We start from the raw sequence: 10,665 nt of genomic DNA on the forward strand, positions 1-10,665 counted from the left end.
TGCATGTCTAGTTATAGCTATTAAAATCTTGGAAATGGTATTCCACGTTCTGATGGATGTATAATATATGTACATATAAATATTATTTTTATGATATATATACATGTAAATACTACATATATTTATATACATGTGATATATATATATTTTTTTTTGCATATATAGTGTTTTCCTCATGCATTTGTGTTCGTCGGACTATAGTATTGAAATATTTGGAGTTGTCAAAGCTATACAACCGATAACTTCAACACCACAATAAAATGTTTATTATTATAAGTTTGGCTGTCAGCAAGATAAGCATAGCTATTATGAATAGCAGCAAGGGAAACATTGGAACTATTATCATATTCTATGCTAAAGGTTTAGCGCACAAATCTTTAAACTGATATACTGATACACTGATATTATCGCAAGGGTATCATGGGAAGAGAAGGTTTTTAGCCTGAGTTACTTGGGTCCTTGCTTGACTGTGTAAAGTATTTGTTCATACTCTTCTTCAACCATGGAATTGAGGCCAGGCCTGAGGCCGAGCCGAAGGCAAAGGATGGTATAGAAGTGGAAGGTTCCAAATATGGCAGCATTCAGAAAATAGAATGTATTGAGTCTTGGCGTGTCAAACTTGACAATCCCTTTGTTAGCTGCAATATGTAACAACGCGTTATTTGTTACTAGCAATACTACTTCAACTGTGGAAACACAAGATCCATTATCAACAAAAACAAATTGCTGGGAAGACAACTCCTTACTAAGCAATGCTCAGGAAAAAAACTAGTGGTTACTTACTTTTGCAATTCATGTTATTATTGTTATAAATAATGTGACTGATTTAGATATGCCTTGATAGTGGTAGTTAAGTCTGAAATGTTCGATGGTAGCGCAAAAAAATGAATGCGAAACCAAAATTCATGCTGGTTGTTCAGAGCTGTTTCAAACTTTAATGAATAATATTTGTAAATTATAGTACAATTTCAAATTTACACAGCGTGTGAAATGGCCGATCAATAACCACTTTGTTTTTTTGCATTTTTATTCAAAAAGTTCAAGCAACTATTTTACAGTCTGGATTGTAAGTAGCATGAGAAAGAAAATGATGCAGAGAATTGTTGACAGAGTCGGTCTCAGGTGAAAAATCCCCAGTGATTGTCTCTGATGGTAAAGATTTTAGTATACAGTTAGAGTGACAGCAGTGCATCTGCAACCTCCAACCTGTTCCCCTGTTTTAAAAGTTGTCAAAAAACCTTCACTAAAAAGCCTGAAATTAAGTCAATTACTAATTCAAACCTAAACTAACAAAACATAACTCAAGTTAACAGATTCCTAAATATAAATAAATGAACTAAGAAAGCAACCATACTTTGATCATAGCCAATAAACAGTGGCAAATTAAGTCATAAAAAGCTTATTAGGCTCAAAATGTGAAACATAATTGTTTTAACACAAAATTGAAATTGATTTTTTAAACAAAAAGAGCTTAAAAACAGCCAATGCAGAATATTTCTCAAAAAAGTTGGTCTGCGTGATGAAATATTACTCATTCTAAAAAGGTTGAATCTTTGCAAAAGCTAAAGTTAAATAAAATAATTTGTAATCAGCTTTTTTTCTCTCCTACATGTTTTTTAATTGTTTCTATAATAAAAACTACATCCAGCTGTCTGTCCAACACTATTCTTACAGGTTAGGAAAAAGGATTGCTTTTTTCGGGATTCAAACTCAACTTTTCAATTGGTAGATCAAAACTTTAGCCCCCTACACCAACCAGCACCCGCTGCATTTCAGTATAATTGTGCAGGTACTTATCACACCAGACAATCTCTCCCGGCCCACTAGACTGCCAGGATACTAGCTAAAGCATAAAAGTAAAACCCATCTCACTGCAGAAGTGTAGAACATTGAAAGAGAAAATACATAAAGGTGGAACTACTAACGAGAATTAGGCATGACTCCTTCAAAGTATCCATGTCCAAGGCCAATTTGAACAGCGAGTCCAACAGTCATAAGGGCAAGGCTGCGTAGGATACCCATGGATGCCAGAGCCTCGAGTTGCCAAAGAGTGGTGTAGATGCTGAATGCTGCGTAAAGAACCTAAATAAGGAATAGCTACAATAAGCATTTTTAGATAGAAAAAACTTTTACAAAATTTTCATTTGAAAAATTAACTCGTTAAACAATTGAACTGAGTAGCAATTAAAATCTTGACTTGGACAAGTATGTACAGGCGCTCCCCAGCTTACAAACGAGTTACGTTCCGTAAGCTTTCGTTCGTAAGGTAAATTTGTTCGTAAGTTGCTTCAGTGCTATATTTTGTTTTAGAATTTATGTTTAAGGCCTATATAAGTAAATTGAAGGTTTATATAAGTATGTTTGAGGCTTGTATAAGTAACCTGTATTGGTTTGTACTGAAAAAAACATTTAATAAAATGGAGCAATTATGTACAGTACTGTACTACGCATTTTACATGTATATCATGAGAGGGTCTTCGTCGTCGCTGGAATGGGCTTCAAAAGCTACTTCCTCCTTCGTAACTTCAATGCAGGAAGAAGATGAGGGTTGATGAGTATCTTCCTTGGAGGATTTACTAGAAACTGGCCGAAAAAAGCGATCTAACGACGATTGCACAGTTTTCTTCTTTTTTTCATCATAAATGATGCAGTAGCACTGTATGGCATCATTCAATAATGGATGCACAAGATATTTAATGATAAAAATAAAAAAAGTTCTTTGCGCACTGGAGATACGTTCACGCACTTATGCACTGCAACGAACTGGGCAGAGGAAGGTGGATGCTGGGTGGTGCTTCCAAGTAGTGCTTCTTTCCGCCGCTAATACCAACGCCAAGCGTCTTTATTAGCGGCGGACATACGCGCAGACATGTTCGTATGTACCGTTGTTCATAACTCGAATGTTTGTAAGTAGGGAAGCGTCTGTATTCATGTAACTATTGTAAAATATGACAAGAGTTGCCTGCTCGTTACTAACGATGGTAATGTGAAATAGAAGATAAACTCCTCATTTATTTTTTATGACTGCTTATCGATGATAGCAGCATAAATGCTGTAGTGACTTCCTTCTACGAACTAAAAATTCCGGTTAATATGCTGTGGCCACCCTGAACAGAGATCCGCCAAAAGGAATTAGGTTTGAGAAATCTGTGGGCTCCCGCAAACCATTCTTATATTTCCTAAGTATTGCTTTGAAGTTGAAGCCTAGTCATGAATATACAAACAGCTCTCTTCATCCTAGACTGTATTACAAATTTTCATCAACTGTGAGAGTGTGTAGAATGTAGAAAGTATGTAGAATGTAGAAAGTATGTACAATGTAGAAAGTATGTAGAATGCAGAAAGTGTGTAGAATGTAGAGAGTATGTAGAATGTAGAAAGTATGTAGAATGTAGAAAGTATGTAGAATGTAGAAAGTATGTACAATGTAGAAAGTATGTACAATGTAGAAAGTATGTACAATGTAGAAAGTATGTAGAATGTAGAAAGTATGTAGAATGTAGAAAGTATGTAGAATGTAGAATGTAGAGAGTATGTAGAAGGTAGAAAGTATGTAGAATGTAGAAAGTATGTAGAATGTATGTAGAATGTAGAAAGTATGTAGAATGTAGAGAGTATGTAGAATGTAGAAAGTATGTAGAATGTAGAGAGTATGTAGAATGTAGAGAGTATGTAGAATGTAGAAAGTATGTAGAATGTAGAAAGTATGTAGAATGTAGAAAGTATGTAGAATGTAGAGAGTATGTAGAATATAGAAAGTATGTAGAATGTAGAAAGTATGTAGAATAACACAATTCCTTTAGAAATTAATATCATCTTGAAGTTCTAATCGTGCAGAAAACAATGAGGAAAAAACAAATAGAAAATAGAGTGAATACTTTTTATTTTACACTCTCTAATTGAGGTGATGTTTTAACACTCTCTAATTGAGGTGATGTTTTAACACTCTCTAATTGAGGTGATGTTTTAACACTCTCTAATTGAGGTGATGTTTTAAAACTCTCTAATTGAGGTTATATTTTAATACTCTCTAATTGAGGTGATGTTTTAACACTCTCTAATTGAGGTGATGTTTTAACACTCTCTAATTGAGGTGATGTTTTAACACTCTCTAATTGAGGTGATGTTTTAACACTCTCTAATTGAGGTGATATTTTAACACTCTCTAATTGAGGTGATGTTTTAACACTCTCTAATTGAGGTGATGTTTTAACACTCTCTAATTGAGGTGATGTTTCAGAAGCAACTGAAGGAACATAGCTATTGTAGTGAACTGAAACTGATAGATGGTGCTGATAGATGGTCTCTTCATATGAATAAAATAAGTAGCTCTAGTGTAAAGCTCTTGTTGCTAATGAAAATAAGCTCTTTAGACTTTGCCTATTTCAGTGCCTTTATTACCAAAACTTTCAATCAGGGTGTCAGTAGAAAATAATGTCCAGTTAGCAGCCAATTTTCAGCCATTTAGAAATGCCCCCAGTAATTTGACGATACATCGAACATTAGTAGTCTAATTAACTTGTAACTTGGGAATTATTCTGGAAACATCTTACAGAAAAAGAGCTCAAAATATTATAATCTTAGCTAAGCCAGTAGTAGGATAAAAAAGCAAAACTGCTCAACCGAGTGTTCTTGGGCATCAGATCCGGGGAGAAAACAACTTCTCAAATTATATCAAAACTAGGTTTCAAGGTGTTAAATAATAAGAAAATATATTTATTAATGTGTTGCTTTCCAACTCATTGTGTTTTGTTTTGGCAAAGTTTTTCAATCTTATATGAACCGTCGTATAAGTCTTAACCAACATTTTAATAATTGTTTAGTTCATCCATTGTAAATTCCCTATAAAAAGCACAAGTTCTTAGAAACAGCATCCCAGCATTGATAGTGGCTACTAGCTTACCCCGTTGATAGGATCGTTGACGATTGCTATAAGACTGAGAAATACTATCCAGCCTAAGGCTACATTATTTCCAAACAGCGCTTGCAGCAGTGCGGTTCCCGCTATCCCAGTTGATGGACCACCAAATAAATGGCAGAGAAAGTTCCTACGGAAAATTTAAAAAATTGGCAATGATCAATATGTTTAATTATCAGCAGATATTAAAAAAGCCAAAGGTGTTCTTACAAAAATACTCAATGAGCAAACGTTGCACAATTCCAAGTTAGTTAATTGAGTAACGGTTTGTCCTCCATATCAGATAGTGGAAATTTGCAATATTTAGTAATATATTAGGCAAAATGCTGTGTTTTTTATTTTCATGGATGCTACTTGTAAATAAAATTCTACGCTTATATCACCTATTGTTGTGTTTATCAAAAGGTTGTATCAATTTCTGCTGTATGTATTTTTAATTCAGACAAGCGTGAGCCTAATCACACAGTCATTGACAATAAATTATGAAGTTGAGCTATGGAATCATGGGTAACCAGTTAAGAGGAGCCACACACTTGTTAAAGACTGGCTGGCAAAGTCAAACAACTAAAAAGGAGCAAGGTTTTTTGCAAAAAAGTTATGCCCTTTTTTATTTTCATAAGCACTAAATGTAATTAAACTCCTACACCTATATTACTTGTAGTTGTATTTGAACAAGAAAAATATTTTATGTAACAATTTTAACAGAGTAATTACTTACATAGGCTATGGGAAACTCCATCTTTGCCAAATATAAATTGCTGATAATCTAAAGAGTTTGCTTTGCTAATATATTTATGGTCAAAATGGATTAAAAAAACAAAACTGAAATGTGCCGCAGTTCAAAAAAACATACAGTTTTTGATTGTACGGCTCTATTAAAATGTTAACTATAAAATTTATTCTAGACGAAAGTATTATTTCTTTGAGATATACTTTGCTGGCCAGAAAGATGTGATTCCAAAGGGTTTAACGATTGGGTTAATGTGAATATTTTGCAAAGAATGATTCGCAGGACAAAGTATTAAATTAAACTTTGACATGAAATGCTTGGAGGAACTTCATGATTCTGAAGTAAATAATAATGTTTACAGTTGACAGATTCTTACCTCTCTGTCAGCAGTATAAATGTGACAAGAAAATATATGTTGTAGCTGACCTCCTGATCTTCTCTTACACAACGAAACAATTTCTGTAATGAAGTGTTTATCTTCTACTAAATAAGTTGTTCTGTGTATAATTCTATCATATTGTTTATATGTTTGCGCAGGTAGGAAGACAAAAATAGAAGTATTCAGACTGCTGACACCTTGTAAACCTTTGGCAAATTCAACAATGATGCAAGGAATATTTAGGTCTCTGACTGTGTAACTAAATAAAAACATTTTACAATGCATAAACAACAACTAAATTTTATATGAATGACATGGAATTATTGATCTTACAAAGGTTAGTCAATGTGGTTCAATAAGAGTCAGCTGGTTTGCTAATTTGGCATCACCAAGTCTAATAACTTGGCACATTGTTTGTCCTATTTTTTTAGATGGGGGTCTTTTCACGAGGCATGTTTTAGATATCTGCTTTCTTGACAGCGGTGAAGAACAAAAATGGCAATAAAGTCAACAACAACACTGCTTTTGAAACACAAGAAAAGTTTTCTTTTTTCAAGTTTAGCCACTTACTAGTGGTACACTCGTTCAGGACTGCAAAATGGCTCAAGGCTCAGCTGTGGTCTAGAACCTTATGACATGCAAACAACAGGTTACGGTTGAATTTCCAAAAGGACCACTGCTGGTAGCTGGAATGACATCCGGCATCCAAAAGGCGCACGCAAAAGAATTTTTTCTAACATGGCGTAATAAATGACTTTGCCAATCTCACTTGATTTTGAGTAGTGCATAAAAAATAAAAATATTGCTACTTATTTCTTGAGATATTTATCAAAGTTGTCTAGCTAATGATTAATATATTATAACTTTCATTTTTTGGCAAATATTGCTGTGATATTGAGGAAAATCTCCAATTAAAGAGAATTGCTAAGGCGCTTGTATATATGTGCTCAATTTTACAAAAAGGCTCAACCTCTATTTATAAGGGAAGTTATGGGTAGCTAGCAGAGATTATATCTTATAACACCAGTTTTTATCAAAGTCTTCATGGTAATAGCTAATGACAGCAAAGTTCGAGCACACATTATGGTTACCCGTTCATGATGCCGTATACAATTTCTTTATTGTTCTATTAAAAGCAGCCTTGATTAAACATTAGCTACTGAAGCCAGATGTTTACTGCTATTTTAAAAAACTTAATTTTCACTTGGCATATAAAACAATTATTTCTATGGCAAGCTGATTATTTCTGGCAAACATTCATTTTGTAAAAAGTGTTTTCAGCATTAACAGAATTCACCAATGAAGTGTGAACAATACAAAAGCATTCTTATTGCTGATGCTATTGTGAGGGCGTGTTAGGCATTTCAGTGGCACAATTGGTATTTGCTTTGATGGCATGTTCATTTGTCCATTTATTAATATTCATCGTTTGTGTATCCACCCCTTTACTCGTTCATCATTTGTGTATCCACCCCTTTACTCATATTCCTCTTTTGTTCATCTACCCTTTCAGCAATTCATCTTTTTCATATCCACCCATTTACTCATATCAATCATTTGTGTATCCTCCCCTTTATTTGGTCATTTTTGTGTATCCACTTAATTACTCATATTTTCGTTTTGTACATCTACACCCCTTTACCCATATTTATCAGTCAATGATTGATTCACTCCTCTATTTATTGTCAAAGTTGTGTATTTACCTTTTCATCTATATACACTGTTGATGTATTTTCCCTTTATCTTTGTTCATGACTTCTGTATCCCCCCATTTGTTCATATTCAACATTTCTGTCATTGTCCCTTTAGTCATGATTATCATTTGTGTATTCAGTACTATATTTATATTCAGCATTTCATCACGATGCAGCTTGTGCATACAGATGACTGCGTGTTTAAAAGGGTGAGATAGATCTCCTCCTCAAACCGTTTGAACAGCCTTTCAAGCTGTGTATAGTTTCTGAATAATAAGTGCCATTTAAAACAGTTTTAGCATAAAATGAAGGTCTATTGCGTGTGAAATGATGCAAGGGTTGTGAAGGTCAAACTCGCTGCAAACAACCACTAAACTTAATGTAGAGAATATACCCGGTATGTTACATTAGTGAACTCCAGCATAGCCTAGTACAGTAGTCTAGTAGGTAGCAAGCGTAGGTGGCCTAGAGATCAGCTAATCTACTGGATTGTATGATAACACTGGTGATATAGACTCAGGTACTTGAGCACTGGTGTGGAGAGCATCCATGGTCTAAAACCGCATGACATGCAACAACAGGTTGGGGGTTGAATCCCCGAAACGACTACTGGTGGTAGCTGAAATGACATCTGGCATCCAATCTTGAAATGCTCGTCACAACTGGCATGTCTCCGATTGTCAAGGTTCCCTTGCCACTAGACTCCGACATGTCCAGCTAAGATCACAGAGCCATTGTTTGTGTTACCGGCTTTTAAAAACACACAGCCTCTGCTTGCAGTCAGCAAAGCAGACATACTCCATTTTCAGGAGCATGCCCACACATCGGGTGTGTGGATGTTTTGGATGGTTGTACATAGTGATGCCCTAAATACTCAGTACAAAATTGGTGTCTTTAATCAGATACTGCAGGCAATATATAGATTAGTACAAATATGAATTTGAGACTATTTGCAAGCCATTATTTACTATTTTAAGAATTATGCTTTGCCATTTTGGTAAATGTAAAAAAAGCCCGAATAATGCTTGCCTTAGAATAATTAGCCAATGAGAAAAGGCAATGCAAAAATACAGACCCTACACTTAGTACCATAGGAAGTGTGTTCCCAACACAAAGGTCACATCAGTGCAAAAATCAGTCTGTTTTGGCACCAATTTAGTTGTATTTACCCACTTTTATTCACACCTTCGTGGCCCTCTCTGTCAATCTTCAGTCTGTAGGAGTGACATACATGTACATGTATGCGCATACATCTATCGAATAGCATAACTATCACACACTGGCCTAGTTACTATTCTCTGCTATAGCTTGTTACAGTGCTAACTTTATCTGTTATATCTATTAATAAATTAAACTTGTAGCATACATATTAGATTGGTGCTCATAGAGCTTGGATGCAAGTTGCTGAGGAAAGTTGAAGTAGTGGCCGATTGTCCAGTGATAGCGCACAGATTTCTTCTCTTCTGGAGCAGCTGACATTGCTCATCTGCAATATATTAAATGTCTATTTTTGATATTGTTGACAAATACTTTTGCATTCGACTTTTTAACAGCGCTGTTAACATAGAAAATGAAAGCACTACTTGTAACATATAAACACATAACTTGCAACAATGCATTAGAGCAGGATTTACAATGTAGGGAGCATTACTTGTAATGCACAAGTGCACTATCTGCAATCCATAAAGCACAAATTGCAATACTCAAAAGTATAATTTGCAATGCATGAGAGCATTACATGTAATGCACAAGTGCACGATCTGCAATACACAAGAGTGGCACTTGCAATGCACAAGAGCACTAGTTGCAGCGCATGAAAGCACTCCTTTTAATGCATAAGTACATCACTTGCAATACACAGGAGCACAATTTTCAATGCACAAGAGCATGGTTTGCAATACCTAAGAGCAGTATTTGTAATGTACAAGTACACTATCTGCAATACACAAGAACATTACTTGCAATGCATGAGAGCACTACATGCAATACTCAGAAACACTACTTGCATTACATCAGATTATCACTTGCAACACCCGCACATTACTTGCAATACATTAAAGCACTACTTGTACTACATCAGTGCATTACTTGCACTACATGAGAACATTACTCGCACCACATGAACACACCACGTACGATAGAAGATTTGCTAATAAATTTGTATACATACCAATAGATTTTCCAGGTTGCAAAGAATGACGCAGTGTCAACCAACAGTTGGTTGATACATAAATCTCTTTAGACTGTAGTAGCCTCAATGCTAGCCTTTAGCTAACTGACAACCCTGAGCAAAGAACGTGACAGCTAAATGAAATGGCAATCATCCATGCATGACTTCACTATAAAAACATCAATAAAATGCGCAGCCCTGTCAAACTTGAAATAACCAGTTCTCTACCAACTGAAACTTGATGGATCTACCATTTCCAGATTTTGGCTTTGTGAGTTGTAAATAATACTTAGCCCATATCTGCTTTTGTTCATATGATGTCTGGAGGATTGTGAGATGAGGCTAGTTTAGCTGTTGTTACATACAAAGTAGGGTACATGCTAGCAGGGTCGTTGCCTCAGCCAACCATTGGGAGTGTTTCGCGAGTGGCATGTCACCCTGTATTCGGTTCAGAGAGCTATACTCATTGTAAATGTGAAACTTGAGGTTTACTTGAGCTTGATTTTATGGCTATAAGTATAAATCATAGAGATCTGGTACGTCCTGGCGAGCAGCGGCTAAATTACAGCTTCACTGGCATCCTTCCTGATAAAATCTGAAATGTTATTTCAGCTGTCCAACAGAACTTTATAAAAGTTTTAAAGATTGCACGCATTTTCGCAAAACTTCTAAAGATGGAGTTGTCTACACTATCTCAATTGAAAACCATGAGAGTATGCGTTTCTTTCTGCCCTAACTGAAACCCATTGTGCATGTCACGTAATAATTCTACCA

At 35.3% G+C, this 10,665-nt stretch overlaps 1 protein-coding gene across 1 annotated transcript; it reads right to left on the reverse strand.

Moving 5' to 3' along the window:
- Positions 1–243: 243 nt before the first annotated feature.
- LOC137388181 (uncharacterized) lies at positions 244–10,021 on the reverse strand. Its single transcript, XM_068074684.1, has 5 exons — positions 9,892–10,021; positions 9,088–9,207; positions 4,904–5,048; positions 1,926–2,082; positions 244–638 (listed from the first exon to the last, which is right to left on the reverse strand). Exons 2-5 carry the CDS (start codon positions 9,198–9,200, stop codon positions 448–450), a joined length of 606 nt encoding a protein of 201 aa, XP_067930785.1. The 5' UTR covers positions 9,201–9,207; positions 9,892–10,021; the 3' UTR covers positions 244–447.
- Positions 10,022–10,665: the final 644 nt, after the last annotated feature.

This window comes from Watersipora subatra, chromosome 2 (genome assembly GCF_963576615.1).
Source record: "Watersipora subatra chromosome 2, tzWatSuba1.1, whole genome shotgun sequence".
Taxonomy (NCBI): Eukaryota; Metazoa; Bryozoa; class Gymnolaemata; order Cheilostomatida; family Watersiporidae; genus Watersipora; species Watersipora subatra.